Genomic DNA, 15,755 nt, shown 5'->3' with positions numbered 1-15,755 from the left:
TCAAGTCTGCTATAAACCTTAATTTCTCAAGTTTCAATAAGTTTACATTTTAATCCGTGAACAGCTAAGCAAAAGTTTCTAGAATTTCAACACATTAGATGTCACTTTATTTTGTTTACAATTGTACCTGTTAAGTAATTTCATTCATTCTATATACATATAATTTTACCACATGTGAAAATAGTGGATTGTGCAGGATTAGTTTAGTTTCAATCAGTTTTCCCTTAGCGTCATTTATTCCTTCCAGCCAGTATTTCCCCAAAGGCTGTCAAACAGTTCGCCTCCTTTCTTCTGCACCAGGTGTTCTGTCCTTGTTTTCAGTTTTTCCCTTTCTCCCACACTAAAACTTAAAGCAAACAGACTAACAACACATACTACTTTTTTACTTGCAATTTAATAAGTGAAATACAATTTAGTTAAAATTAACATGACTTGAAGTAGTTTAATTTGTAGTTTTATATTGGCAGCACTGGTATTGTCTAAATCAGGCTACATTTGTAATACTAAGTTATTCAAACATATAAGCAATACCAGTAAAATATGAATTTGAAAATCCCTAGAATGAATGTGTTTCTATTAAAAACTTTGATCTAAGAGGATGGAGGAGTTCTGAACCACCATGATTACCAGGTTTCATGTCAATTTAAAATTATATGTGTACATATATGTGTATAGAAAGATAGGTAGATAGGTAGAGCTATATGAAATAAAAACAGGACAATGCATTGTAATGTTCAATATTAACCATCAGATACCGTTCCCCCTGTTTTACAGTCGGGGAACGGTATGTGATGGGTAATATTGAGCATTAAAATGCATTGCCCTGTTCTTATTTCATATAGCACTAAGTATATATATATATATATCTGTGTGTGTGTATATGTATAATTAGACAGATATATTTATAATAATTATAATATATATATGCAGGGGTGAAAGTAAGGGGGTACGGTAGGGTACTGTACCCCTAAAAGATTTAGCTGGGGTACGCAGTACCTGCAAGAGAGGGGAGCGGCTGTCTGCTGTAAAAAAATGAATGGGTTCACTGTGCAGCCGTGAGTGCACCCACTGTGACTGATTCATTTTTCAAGAAAAATCTAAAACACGACTTAATCAGTTAATAAATAGCTTTTTTCTCATTTCATATTGTTTCTGAACTCTTCGTGCTTCACTAGAGCAGGGGCGCAATATGTCAATCGCTGAAGGTTTTGAGTCGATCTCGGCATTAGATGACAAACTGAACGCCGCCAGGACGCTGAGACCAGCACGTCCTCCTCTGACTGGCTTAAAACGTTCGTAACTTTATTAAAGAACAACAAAAAATCAATGAAACAATAATAATCTCAGTAATTATTGTTTCAACAAGGTGTTGCACAATTCTGTGCGTTTCGGTTCTATTATCAAAATAACTAGCAGAGCAGGAGTTTAAAATTAACTAATCAACCACCGCTGTGTTCAGGGAGCGCTTATTAATCGCAAGATAAATATCAAGCCTGCCAACCTAATACCGTAACAGACTGAATATTATGCTTTTAATGTAATCTCCGGTCGGCTTGTGGAGCTCAGGCGGTTGCCATAGCAATGGGTGTGCTTAAATGACAGAGAGAGACGGAGAATAAAAAGGTGCGAGTGGTTTAGAGTTGATCACCTGTTCAGGTTGTTTTACCTTTGTTTACCTTTGCCTTGGCATCACAGCCGCTGTAGTTTCTGAACGTTCAATAAACGACAAACTTGGACTGATAACCTCGTTCTTTGTGAGTATATGTCATTTACAACAAACATCAAACACGGTAAATATGTTTCATTAAGTATTTAACAAATGACTTCTACAGCGATAATTATGTGAAATTAAATTAATTGTCTAAAATAAAAAATAGTTTGGTGCTGTTGGGCTCAGAGTCTGAGAGGCTTTTCCCTTATCAAACAAATTATTATTTTTTTGCCTCTTATTTAGTGGAAATATTGATGTTGATGAGACTTTCTCCAAAATGATAACCTTTTTCAATCTTCATAGCTCCACTATTGAAAATGAGGCTCTAACATTCACAAATGACAATGAAATAAAATCCAGTCCAACATCTGGTTTGAGGTGATTCCTCTGGAACCTGTTGGAGGAAAAATATCCCAACTTCAGAAGATGAGCTTTAACTTAACTGAGCTCTGTGGTTCCTCCTGTCAGTATGAGAGTCAGGGTAAGGAGGCGCCATGTTAGGAAGAGAAGCGGAAACTGCAGGATCTTCAGCACAAACAGGTCATGATGCTAGGCTACTGATTATCACTGTCTGGACACAGGATCAATATAACCAGTTTAAAAGCTAAAATGAATGGTTATATGCCAGACATGGAAAACTGAGATGCACTCCATGCCATGATGTTCAGAATTAAGATCTCATGGCATCTCAAGGTGTCAACATTTCCAGTCAATAGGCTGAGGGAAATATAGCTTTATTTTGTAGCAATTCAAGAGCCTACCCAGCTTTAATCGCTTTGCAAAAAAATTAAACAGCACAGAAACTCCAAAGCACACAAAGAAGTTATATATATACTTTTGTCATAGTACCCCCAATAATTTAAAACTACTTTCATCCCTGCATATATGTGACATATATCTGTATTTATTATTATTATTATTGTTATTAGTATTATTACTATTAGTTTCCCGCAAAAACGTGAAGAAAGTGTGACAACTTTGCCGAAACATGTTGTTTGAGCTTTCACGGTGTCCGTGGTTCCCCAGGCAAGCGCGCCGAACAAGCGCGTGCTTTCTCAGTGCTCATAACGAGCACGCGCGCATTTTGCCGCCTGGGCGGTTCGGAGTGGCAAGAACATAGACATAAATACGTAGACGACTCATGGAGCGGGTCGGCCCGTTGCTGCGATACGTAACAGCGTCCGCCATATTGAATGTGGAATATGCGCCAGTAAGCTAATACAAGTGAATGGACCGAACTTTATAAAGTGCAGTTCTACAAAGTATTTTAAGTTAATACCTGCCACTGATACATTTTCTCACACACATTCTTTCTTTATTTGGCAATCAAAGAAATGACTAAAGACAGAGTTTCTAACTTTTGATGTGATTATTTAATTGTTTTGGGGCATTTCTGAATAAAGAGCACAATGTTTTTGTTTGATATAAATTATTCTGATCATTTTTGTATTGACATTGATGAACAGACACACTTTTACAGTGTTTTATTAAAGAACACATTTACATAATTCCATAATTCAATGTACATTTAACGTTTCAAGACAAGAAACAAATTATTGTATTTTAATTATTGTATTTATTGTTATACATTATTGAGAAATGACTTTTGATTTATAAATCATTGTCATTTCATTGTCAAACATTAAACTACATATTTTTCTTACTTTTTCCCAGAGAATAAATATTTATTACAGTATGTCAACTCTGCTATTGACAGCAAAGAGTTAAAATAATTCTAACAGAATAAATTGTTTTTATTTCATTACATAAGATGCATTAACACACTAATACTTCAGATTGAGATATTTAAAAATACACCAGTGAAAGAAATAAAACATTTATTTATTATACTGGGAACACTGGTCACAGGCAGGGCTTCAGTCTGCTGGTCACACTGGGAGAACTCCAATGACTTCTGAGACGTCCTGGTTCACAGGCTAAAACCAAGGATAAAAGAGAAATTATCCAAAAGTGTAATAGAAAATACATATATGTTTACTTAACTTTCAGAAAAAGACATTTTCATCATTTTCATCATCAAAGATGCCACGAGTTCTGACTCATGGCATCTTTATAGCTAAACACCGACATGGTGAAGCTGAGCTGGGAAACAGACTGAAGAACAGCAGCTCTAGCTCTGATCCTGACTGATATTTCCTCACAAAATCCTCTGGTTTTTAAAGAACTTCTCCTCTAACAGCGGTTTTTCATCAGCTCTCTCTCATTAGAAAACAGTATGAAAACGTTAGCTGCTAGGCTAACAGTCAGCGGTTATTTCGGGCTACATAGGAAATATTTTTCGGTTGTTTAGAAGCGAATTTCTGGCTGCAAAGTCAAGTAATTTTGATCTTTCCTCCTTACCTGTGAAAGGTAATGCCATTGAATCCAGTTTGTTTCGTAAAACGTTTGAAATAAGTCCACACAGCACAGGACTTAAGGAGGTCCGATCACCCTTCTGCCACATAGAAGATGGCGGTGACGTTAACGTACGACTCAGCGCTCCATGAAGCGTCTACGTATTAATGTCTATGGGCAAGAAGACGCAGGCGGGACCGTATCTGATGGGGAAACGCGGATTGACGTAACACCGGTAGCGTTTATTTCAGGTCCGGTAGGAACTTTTCTTTGCTCGAGGAAGGTTCCTACAGGTGAGCGATGGCCGAACAGACGCTTCTTATAGGTCTTTGTGACGGAGAGCTGGATCCCAGGAAATACCGCTCCACATTTCTGACAAACAAAGTCGGGGGCAAACCGGACTGGTCGTCGGCTGTCACCGGACAGTCACCCTGCTGTCGAATTTGTAGCGCCCCGCTAGCCCATGTGGTGCAAGTGTACTGCCCCCTCCAGGGTTCCCCCTTCCACAGAAACCTCCACCTGTTCGCCTGCTGCCAGCCTGGCTGCAGCGGGATGTCCGGTAGCTGGACGGCCCTCCGTTCCCAGTGTGCGGAGGCTCCCAACCAGTCCTCCACGCCACAGGTAGTTGTTCCGTCGGCCACAGATTGGTGTGAGTCCGCTGACGACTGGGGAATGGAGAGAGAGGAAGATGATTCTGGATGTAGAGGAGGCAATGATCATCAGCAACAGTCTGAAGATCTACAAACAGAAGGTAGGTGTTTCAAACTTTCAAAATCATCAGGCAGTTGCCATCCTTCATTCCGGGGGGAGTGGTGGTGGGGAGTTACTCTTATATTTCTCCATCTCAGCACAGAGCAGAAGTTCCCAAACTGTGGGGCGCGCTCCATAGGGGGGCGCCGTGTCATTGCAGGGGGGGGAGGGGCGCGGGAAGCCGTCTGGATGAAAAAAACAAAACATGAACACTGTATGCGCTGGGTTTTTACCTTAGAATGGCCAACTCTCTGTTATTCCTATGTCAATTTGGGAAGTGTGGGAGGCTTCCACACTTCCCATATTTGTGTCCTCTGTCACTTTTATCAGCAGTTAAAACTGTTTAATCCGTTGCTAACATGTTGTAACCTGTTTTTCCGAGCCGCATTAAACGCAACATGAGCGCTACAACTCTCGCCCTGGTTTTACACCTGTGAGGGAGACCTGCTGCTGCTGTGCGGAGCTACATAGGTTTGTGTTAGAATCACTGCAGCAAAACGCAAAGAACTTTTCACAGTTTTTCCCTCCAAACTAACCGACTGAGTTGAGTAAAGCTGTTGGATGCAGGTAATGTTAGCTAAAAGATGACTAGCTAATATCAATACAGAACCTTAAGCTTAACAAGTACCTTGTAGGCTACCGCCGATGTTGGTGTCTATTTTCAGCTACGTACATTCATTTTGCCCCCAAAAAAGTCGATGCCTGCCCCCCTCCCCCGCCCCCAGACATTAGGAATCTGGAAACCTGTCAGGTGTTGCAAACTGTCTAACTTTCACTCTGGTGTTTCAACAGTGAGTCCTACAGTCTGTTCCATGGATGTCAGCTCTGGTCTTCAACAACTCAGTCTGGTAGAATCTGAAGACATCCCCATCTTCTGTCCATTCTTCATCAGTGTGGTGGAGGAGTCAGAACTGTGTGAGGAGGATGATCAGCTGGAGCACGCTCAGGAACTTCTGAGGGAGTATGAGAGGAGGGAGGGCACAGCAGTGTGGGAGACAGAGGGAAAGGGAGGTGGTGGAGGAGAGAAGTATGAAAAGGCCGGAGCCAGACACGGAGATGCCGTTTTCTTCAGGTTCATGAAGGCAGTTTTGTTGTGTCCGCAGCAGATCCTGCGCTACTGTCGCCACAGTAAACCACTCTTCATCTGTAAGGCGCCGTCCAAAATGAGTCAGGAGGTTCCAGCATGCGGCTCCTGTGGAGAACCCAGGACCTTTGAGCTGCAGCTGATGCCTGCTCTGGTCAGTCTGCTGCAGAGGACAGACAGCAGCCGAGAGGATGAACTGGAATTTGGGACTGTGTTGGTTTATACTTGCACTAACAGCTGCTGGGCTGCAGGAACAAACTGCCCAGTGGAAGAGTTCTGCTTTGTACAGCCAGACCCAGATCAGCAGCTCTTTAAATGATGGAGCAGATTAAATAATCTAATCATCGCTTTATGCATTAAAAAAAGATGAAAGAAGTATACATAAATATCCATCCATTATCATACACGCTTATTGTCCCCAGTGGGGTCAGAAGGGGTGCTGGTGCCTATCAAGAGGCGGGGTCACCCTGGACCGGTCACCAGTCTGTCACAGATACATAAACATGGGAGGACTAACAGGCATTAAAGCCGATCCTGTTTTTGGTTTGTCTCAGCAGCAGCATTTAAAAAAAAAAAAATCAATCATAACCTGGTGCGTCTGAACAACGCTCGGTTTCCATCAATCACGTTTTTAGTGTAATAGAATAAAAGCTAAGGAAATATTGAGACACTCATTCTTCCATTGATATGTGTAACTCCATTTACATTTTTTCTGCAAATATCTTGTAGTAATCAGATTGGTTATGTTGATGCCAAGTGAGTGCCTGACAGGTTTACTTAAATCTGTCATATGTACATGATGCATTCATGTTGATATGCATTCTCCCCTTTGAAATAAATTCATATTTGTCTACAGTGTTGGCACAATTAGGCAAGTCTTATTACCTAAAGGGGTAGCATTATGTAAAATTGTCTTTTTAACTTTACATCATGTTGCATTTCCTCATCATAAACATACCTGGAGTGTTGCTTTCATTCTTTCATGCATGTTTGAGAAATTGCCGCCTTCCACACGCAACTCCTCCTCAGAGCTGTTGTTTCCAAGTTGAGCATTACAGAGCACCTTTTGTCTCAGCTCCTTCAAACTAGTGGCAACAATTAGAAAACACCTGGTGGAACATCTGCTGAGCTCATGATATGAACTATGAACTATCCAGTCCTCCAACAAATATTTGTAAATGTGTATTAGTGGAATGACGATATGCTGAAGACGGAAAGTTGCCTAAAATGATTTTGTCAAGATACCCAGTTGCACACAAATGGATGGATTAGATAGAATGCATAGAATAATAACAGAAATAAGATATGCATATGTTCCATCACTAAAAAGCACATGGTGATTATTTATACAAGATGTTTTTAGTGGCAAGCAAACCTCATCATAGATTCCATTTGTAAACATTTTAACCCATACCTGGAGTGAACAGAGTCAGGAGTATGGCTTCTCTCTGAGTTTTCAATAGTAGGTTTGAGGAGACACACACCCGTCACCCCATTTACACTCCGACTTCCTACGAAGGGAAATACAGTAACTGCCAAAACAGGAAAGGAGCAGCAAAGTGCAAAAAAGTTCTTTGCAAAAGCCAAATAATTCTTTTTTTAAGAAAATTGGAGTGCATGTCAAAATCATACAGTTGATATTTTGGACCAGGGTTTAGTCTCCACAAAGCCTGTCAGTTTTGAAAAGGTTGCATAGAAAAACACAGGAAAGTGTGGAGACAAGTTTATCTAATTATTCTCAGTTAAGTATTCTTTATTTTTACTTCAACCTCACAATATATTTCAGCATCTTCAAAGGTCACACCACAGGAATTCAGGATGAACATCATTAACAAAGCGAGAAAAATAAAACAGCCTTTAAAACGTTGCCATGGCAAAGCATTCCTGGATCAGATCCAGGTATCAAAAATAACTGTTTAAGCTTACTGGCCCTGTCAAAATTCAAGAAAAGTGTTCTTTTTTGCAACTTTGAAGTTGGCATTAAAGTTGTAATATGACTTTAAAATCAGATTACAGTTACTTTTTCTCCAAATCAGTCACAAATAAAATCTTTGGTTTGACTGTGAGGTACAAGCTGCTTTTTTTTCTAAAATTCCTGAGAAACATAAGAACAGAACTCCAAATAAAATAAGCTACAGATTCCTCAAAGGCTACCGACTGTTTTCAGGCACTTAAAGATCAGTTTGGGAGAACTTTGTGCAAACGGGACCATCTGATGAAGAAGGAACTGTCTTCTGAAACTACTGAGGGTCTCCATGGAAGGACCCAGGGGGGGTCCTAGAACTGTGCTCCCAGTTGTACTGCTGGAACTGGTCATGCTGGTCAGTCTGCACACAGCTGCTCAATGCACCAATGTCTCTGTCGATAATCTCATTCACTGAAAGACGAAAAACATTGTCAAAAGCCGAGACAAATTTAGAGATTATTTCTGAGGGATGATAGCTGGTTGGTCTACTAAGTTAACATAAAAAATATACAAACACATGGTGTAAAACCTCATATAGCTGGAAGCTCCAGAAAAAGGTTTGAGCTGTTTATCAGTTGGAATGTTTTACATGCATCCCTGCTCCAGCACACCCGATTAAAATGTACATCAGCAATGCTGATGTATAATCTGTCTATATCTATTTATGTTACAGTAATTCTGACATTGAAAGCTCCCACCATGCCTCAGTGAATACTTGAGTTGCGTCCCAAAACAGAGACATGCAGCTGCTGAGATTCATAGTCCAACTGAATGGCAGCTGGGAATCGGGCTTTCAGACAAAGGTCAGGAGGACAGCTGGTGCCAACCAGCACCGCAAAACAGAACCCATCAGCATCATGCACAGCAAACACAGCTAATTTTAGCTCAGATCACTCAGAAATAACCGGGAATACACATGCTTCAGGGAGCAGGCAGGAATAAATTAGGTAACAGAAATATAAAACTTGCCATTTCTGAAATCCAATCTGAGCTCATTAGCCTACTTTAACATTTTTTTCTTACAGCAAGTGGATTGAAGTTTGACAAAATAAAATAATCTGTTCATGAGGAGAAAGATTTAAAAAAATGATGTCATTAAAAAAAAACATTTCTAAGAAAACACAGCAAACGAATGGATGGATGAACAATGGAGTAAGTGGAGGAGCTACTTCCTCATTTTTAAATGTTTAAGTTTCTTCTCCCTCATTTTTCTGATGCAAGAAAATAAGATCACACTACGCAGTCCGAACCTCCTTCACCTCAGAGATCACTCAATCCAAATTACCACATAAAACTCAGTTTGTCTCAATGTCACCTTTTTAGTTGGAAAGTTTTCAGCAATGACAGGAAAGGTAAAATAATGTAAATCTTAGCTTTTTAAGAGCTAAACATCTCAAAGTCAACATAAATCTGATTGTAAAAACATTTACTGTTTGGTAAGGAAAGGCTGCAGTTCACAGGATTACAGGCAGGTTCTGATCCTAACCCTAGAAACCAAGGGTGTGTTTCTGAATTAAATCTAGCTGGTAACTCATGTAATAATGGGCTTATTAGCCAACAAATTAAAAAAGAAAAAATATACAGAAGCTCAAACTCTCCTATACTTCAAAAAGTATTTTATTTTTTTTGGTGGGATTTTGGGGGGTTGGCTGGAAGTATAGATTGCATTTTAAGAACACATAGTTTTGATGCAGATGGAGTTTGGTTCTAGGACAGTCAGTTTGTGTTGCTTCTAATTAGAACCAGACTGGTCTAGTTAAAGCTGTTAACATACAGCAAGCTGTTGAGGAAATGCCATGAACTGTGGTTTGGGAACAGTTCATGGCATTTCCTGAATGCCCCCCTAACTGTAATTTATATAGAAGAGAAATTGTTGTACATGGTCAAACTAGTGAAAATCTGATCATGTAAACTTTTACATAGCTTGACAATAAATATTCTAGAGCAGGGTCTCAAACTCAATTTACCCAGGGGCCGCTGGAGGCAGAGTCTGGGTGAGGCTGGGCCACATAAAGGATTCCACAAAAAAAACAATTAAAAAATATCCTCAAATGTCATCAACATTTAATTATTTCTCCGATACATGAACTGCATATGGAGGACCAAAACCGACATAATAAGAAATAAAAGCATAAATATATTTAGTTTTTCCTTACACGAGTTTCCATCAAGTAATGTATATTTTCTTTTTTATTTCCCCTAAACATGCGTTTTTGTCAAGAAAAATAGATATTTTGCTTTGTCTTTTTTTACTTCTCCCTTTTCTGCTTGCTGTATTTCTGCTCGCTGAATTTCTGCTGCATCGTCATGTTAATGAGGAGAGCTGCCTTCTACGTCTACTATTGGTCAATAGAGCTTTAGAACCAACGTCACTGCGTCAGACGTTTTGGGGCGTTTAGGTGCAGTCGCTCGGTGCCATCTATGCAGGCCACAGACCAAAACAAACTTTATCCCGGTGGTTTTATTGTGTTACCAGTGAAGTTAGTTTCGAGTTGGATGTTGGATTTTCCAATATCTGCCAAGCAAGCGGCGTTTAACTCAAGGTTGATCCGATTTATGAACGCTAATTTCAGCCAGCCGTTCTCTAGTTCTCTCCTCAAGCGCTCGGAGGTTCACTTCACTGCAGTCGGTAACGCAATAAAATCACCGGGATAAAGTTTGTTTTGGTCTGTGACCATGGCCTGCAAAGATGGCACCGAGCGACTACACCTAAATGCCCCACAACGTCTGATGCAGTGACATGACGTTGGTTCCAAAGCTCTATTGGCCAATAGTAGAGGAACTGGGCATAGAAGGCAGCTCTCCTCATTAACATAACGATGCAGCAGAAAAACAGCAAATGGAAATACAGCAAGCAGAAATACAGCGAGCAGAAAAGGGAGAAGCAAAAACAGACAAAGCAAAATATCTATTTTTCTTGACAAAAACGCATGTTTAGGGGAAATAAAGAAAATATATACATTACTTGACAGAAACTCATGTAAGGATGGTCCTCCATAGAACTGCAGGCTTTGGCTTTGACAAAGACATGATGAGGGTGTGACAAAATTTAGTTTATTCCACTTGGCGTCGCTCTTGTTCTACGTTTCATAGAAGTCTTTAACCAGCTAGCAACGTATGGAGAACGTCTTGACGCGTGACATAATTACCGCTTCTACTTGTCACAACAGTGCGGCAGATGACGAGCAGCCCGGTAGCAGTCGTCTTTCTCTGCGTTTGATCGTGGCATTTGTTAATGGTAGAAAGTACCGGAATGGCGACTGCAAAAAAAGGCAACTGGTACCGGACTGTTCCATCATCCGTCGCACTATTGTTACAAGCGTAGTGTGCATGAAGTCAGTATAGCTTAGCCTAGCACAGAATGTCAGCCATGACGCGGAACGGTGGGCGGAACTTCCTTCAGAGGTCCGCTCACCCTGTGGGCTGCACTAATTTATACTTTCATGTCACAGTGGGGGCCACAAGACATCATCCTGCGGGCCGCGAGAATGAGACCCCTGTTCTAGAGGTTGCCAGTGCTTTAATTTGCTTCTTACCGTCATCCAGAGTGATTTCCTGGAAGCCCAGGGATCCTAGAATAGGCTGCTCCTCCGGCTCTTCCTTGACATTCAGCTCTTCTCCTGGGTTGTGCAGCAGGAACTCTTTGTGAGCGTCCAGAGAGCTTTTCAAAGAACTCTTGGAACTTTCAGATTGTTTCCTTGGAGGACCACCAGCAGAGGCATGAGGAGAGAGGTTTAGAGTTTGGATGGGGGGAGAAGGTGCCTGTGCATCAATTGTGCCCATCTGCACTGACATCAAACCTAGATTTGGAGGTGCAGTCATGATCTGACATGGTGCTGAAGACACCTGAGGAAACAATGATGCTTCAAGGGAAAGCGTGAAAGCAGGAGGATGGTGTAGATGAGAGGAGTTTTGGGAAGGAAGACCATGCAGTGGGACACTGCATGGATCATAAGCTGCATCTGGCCTGAGCACGGCATCATGGGAAGGTGACAGACTGGGATCTGGACAGAAGATGTGCTCGGACCCCCAAAGCTCCTGTTTAACTGCAGGAGCAGCTCGATGGGAACCTCTGGTTCCAGGCAGGTACGTGAAGCTCTGCATCAGGCTTCTTCTCCTCTTCCCATTTGACACATAGAACTGGACTTGGACAGGAGATACTGTCCTCTTAACATAAGGGGGGATCTCCACCATGATCCTTGACTATAACAAAAACAAATAAATATCAGATCCAAATTCAGGAGTCTCAATCATGTTATACTGTGTTGAAGTCACTGTTCAACTGTAATCAAAATAGTTCACTAGTTAATAAATGTAGCACACAAAGTACACACAACCTGCTGATTGTTACAATGTACATTGCTGTTTATGTATTGCTGATGGCAATGTATAAACCTGCTGATACATTGCAATCAGCAGGTTTATACAAAATACATTTCATATATGCTACAAATTTAAACCTTTATATTTGCTATAAATATCAATAAATATTCCGACTAATACAGCCATCCAAATAAACTGCTTTGTACTTACTTCACTACTTTTGTCACACAGAACTCTGGCATCTACTTCCCATTGTGTTCTTCCATCTAAAAGTTCAATGCATTTACAATGCTGATTAATGTTAGTGAAAAGAGACATGATGAAAACACACTTGTTGATGAACATAAAAGGACCTTACCAGGCCCCTTTTCAACGAAAACAACTCTAGGTTGTGCAGACATGTTTGTTCCGGTGATAAGCAGCTCTTCTCCTCCGTCCACAAAGCAGCTGGTAGGAGAGAAACTTTCCACCTGAGGAAGTTCCTGACCCGATCGCTGGGCTGGAAAACAGCTCAGTTTAAGATTTCAGACACTCCTGTTCATCCTCATCCTTTCATCGGTGGTAAAAATAGCAGCTCTATTTTCTCAAAAAGTAAACTGTCAGCCAGCACTACTTTTGAACATCTGTGGAAATATGTAATTTATAATATCTTCTGGTGTTAATTATAATAAGGAATTCTTTACTTATTATGCAAAGTATAGCATAGTATGTTGTTTAATACCAAACCAAAATGTTCATGTGCAGCTGAAAGCCAATATTTATATGTATTGTATAAACAAATACTGTACATACTGTATTGACTGTATACCGCACATTGGTCCTGTGGGCTCTTAGTCCTCTATAAATAAAGTTGGTTGGGTAAATAACTTTGTCTCTCACTGTCTGAGATTAAATTACACATCACTTGTCTTGTTTTAGCTGACTGCAGCTCAGATAAAACAGTCAAGCAATTATTTGTACTTGCTAAATGCAAAACAAATGAGAGTTTGTTAGATATTTTTATCATATACATTTCCTGGCACCATCTTGACTGGGGGAAGTGTACACGCATTCTAAAATGCATTTATCTCTAGATCACAACTCTTTCCTTCCAGAAAAAGCATGATGACAGGACACTCTGATGCTGTATACTTGCAACTATTTGCTTGAATATGTAGATGTGCTCTCGTTAAAAATGTGAAGTTGAAGTAGACTCATGGGGGTAACCTGTTCTCTTCAGGTTATCTAGCCTGATTTCATTATTTTTTCCATATCACCCAAAAAACAGTAGGTATGCTGTAAAATAAATGTCGGCCCATTTAACCCGGTAGTTGTTAAGAATCAGTCAAAGCCATCATGGTATTTCCTAAACTATTCACTGCATGAAAATCTTGAACAATGTAAACTTCTCGATTTGAAGAAAGCATAAAAAAAATCTCTCGCTCATCTGGTGTTTAGTAAAAGTAAATAATGTTGGTCATTATAACTCATGTAAAACAAGAAAGTTTAATTTGGTTGAATAGTTGATTGTGTACACAGCTTATCTAAATATCTGGTTTCAAATGCAGCTGTAGAACACTCACAGCACTCCACAGGAACAGATGCTGTTTGCAGCCAGAGCATTTGTCCGTCCTGCTGAGGCACGGCGACTCGAAATACAACTCGGACTCTAGTGTTCTTCCGTCCAATATCCGTCTCGCCTTTCTTCAGCTCAATGTCAGCATTCCGCAGCTTCAGGATGCCAGCACAGTCAATGCTGTGTAAAAAAAGAGAAATAAAGTATGTTATTTCTAAATCTAAAGTAATTTTCTAACTTCAATTCATCCACCGACTTATAGCAGAAAAAAAGAAAACTTTTTGGAGTTGTATTTTGAGCTCTTCCAGAATCCAAACAAGAACATTTGGGTATTGCAAACAGAGGTTGCAAAAGCCTTTTTTTATGTCCATCACCACCTGCTGTGGCGTAGCAGGTGGTGATATTATATAAATATGTAATAAATTATATAATAAATTAAGCGTCTCATTCTCACATTTAGCTTACACAGACCTAACATTGGACTTAATTTACTTGATTTACTTGTTTCAAAATATTGTTTTTAACTTGCATTGTTTCAAAATGAGCTTCATGTAGCACTGAGGATTAAATATAATTTCTTAATATAGTATAGTTAATTATTTTTATGTCTTTCATACTCCTGCTAATTGATATGCATTACTGGATTGGACAGCGCCTATTAGTCGCTATATGATTTATTGAGTTATGTCCAGAAAACCATTTTATCCCAATGCAGGACGAGCAGAAATCTGTCAAAAATATTCGTAGCGTCATCATTTGTTATCAGATATAGCTATTAAATACGACTTAAAGTAAAGAGGAGAAAATTGATGTTTGATAAATTCTCCGTGATGCAAATCTATAAATGGTTTTGTTTCTGTTAGTTCTGTCAAGATGCAAAAGAAGGGGCAAATTTCTCTTATATTGGTCAGTCGTTTTATTTTAAATATGCTGTCGGAGGTAGTTTGATGATTAGTTCAGAGTTTGTCGCTTGTTCAACTTTTATGAAGTACAGCGGCTGCAGACAGTGCGCCACAATAAAGCTGGTAAACAGGTGAAGAACCAAACACCACTTATATTCTGCCTTTTCTCGCTGTATATCGGCTTTACACGGACCCGTTGCCATGGCAACCGACAGACAACAGCTCAACGAGCAGATAGAGCAGAGATTACCGATCAGGGGAATCAACACCAAAAAACAAACATTTCCCACACATAAAAAGTAGCAAAAACACCAAAACAGAACATTCAGTCTGTTGCATTATGCTGTCAGGGTTGATGTCTATATTGTGATTATCAATACGTTTTCGCCTGAGCACAGCGGTGGTTGATAAACTCATTTTAAAACCTGCTCTACTGATGACTTGGTGGGCGGGTTGACCTGTTTTATTGCTAACGGAACCAAAGCACACCAAACTTCGCAGCACATGTTAAGGTGATCAAAGTCAGTAGAAGGCTAGCAACAGTTAGGCTAGCATAACTGACCCACTGCTCACTTGTTCAATGTTTTCTTTAAGTTAAAACTTTTTCCTCACCTGTTAAACCTGAAGTCCTTGTTATCCAATTCAAAAGGTTGAATTAACCGCTAAATATTGCGTCCATTTTTCAGATTCTTCGCGTGACTGTGGTATTTTCCTGACCACCCATAATGTTGACTCAATGGACAGCAATGGCGCATGTGTGGCCCACGATAAGTCATGTAATGTCCAGTAATTTATATCCTTCCATATCAATGCTGCTGCCTCGCGCTTTGTTCTTCCCTCGCACTTCCCGCTACTCAGCAGTAGGTGTCAGGTTACATTGTGTTGCATTCAATGTTGTCGGAAAAAAGAGATTCATGCGCTTAATGCCAGATTTCCCATAACTATTTATTGAATTCATAGTCGCCAGCTGGGGTGGCAACAGGGGTGGCAAGGCTCTCATTTGGGGTTGCAACTGCCACCCCATGCCCCCCCAGTAGATCCGCCCCTGGGTTTACAACAGATATAATTAACAGCATGCCTTGCACCTTGCACCTTGAGTGCAAGGTTTC

At 40.2% G+C, this 15,755-nt stretch overlaps 2 protein-coding genes across 2 annotated transcripts; one reads left to right on the top strand and one right to left on the bottom strand.

Annotated features, from left to right (window-relative positions):
* The first annotated feature begins 4,248 nt into the window (after positions 1-4,248).
* pdcd2l (programmed cell death 2-like) lies at positions 4,249-6,756 on the top strand. The gene is made up of 2 exons (XM_007543298.2): positions 4,249-4,817; positions 5,609-6,756. The coding sequence occupies exons 1-2, from the start codon at positions 4,367-4,369 to the stop codon at positions 6,217-6,219; spliced, it is 1,062 nt and encodes a 353-aa protein (XP_007543360.1). The 5' UTR covers positions 4,249-4,366; the 3' UTR covers positions 6,220-6,756.
* Positions 6,757-7,626: 870 nt separating this feature from the next.
* On the bottom strand, positions 7,627-13,970 carry LOC103131617 (nuclear factor of activated T-cells, cytoplasmic 4-like). The gene is made up of 5 exons (XM_016666781.1): positions 13,752-13,970; positions 12,548-12,688; positions 12,400-12,455; positions 11,403-12,069; positions 7,627-8,277 (listed from the first exon to the last, which is right to left on the bottom strand). Exons 1-5 carry the CDS (start codon positions 13,789-13,791, stop codon positions 8,141-8,143), a joined length of 1,041 nt encoding a protein of 346 aa, XP_016522267.1. The 5' UTR covers positions 13,792-13,970; the 3' UTR covers positions 7,627-8,140.
* Between the last annotated feature and the right edge of the window lie 1,785 nt (positions 13,971-15,755).

Source organism: Poecilia formosa, unplaced genomic scaffold, assembly GCF_000485575.1.
Source record: "Poecilia formosa unplaced genomic scaffold, Poecilia_formosa-5.1.2 Scaffold795, whole genome shotgun sequence".
NCBI lineage: Eukaryota > Metazoa > Chordata > Actinopteri > Cyprinodontiformes > Poeciliidae > Poecilia > Poecilia formosa.
The sequence above is the reverse complement of the archived record's forward strand: the minus strand, read 5'-3'. Positions and strand labels throughout refer to the sequence as shown.

Coding starts and splice junctions, on each gene's coding strand:
- pdcd2l (XM_007543298.2), top strand. CDS start 4,367: ATGGCCGAACAGACGCTTCTTATAGGTCTTTGTGACGGAGAGCTGGAT. Junction 4,818..5,608: donor TGAAGATCTACAAACAGAAG/GTAGGTGTTTCA, acceptor GTGTTTCAACAG/TGAGTCCTACAGTCTGTTCC.
- LOC103131617 (XM_016666781.1), bottom strand. CDS start 13,791: ATGCTCTGGCTGCAAACAGCATCTGTTCCTGTGGAGTGCT. Junction 12,689..13,751: donor ATCTGTTCCTGTGGAGTGCT/GTGAGTGTTCTA, acceptor GCTGTTTTCCAG/CCCAGCGATCGGGTCAGGAA. Junction 8,278..11,402: donor GGAAATCACTCTGGATGACG/GTAAGAAGCAAA, acceptor TTCGTCTTTCAG/TGAATGAGATTATCGACAGA.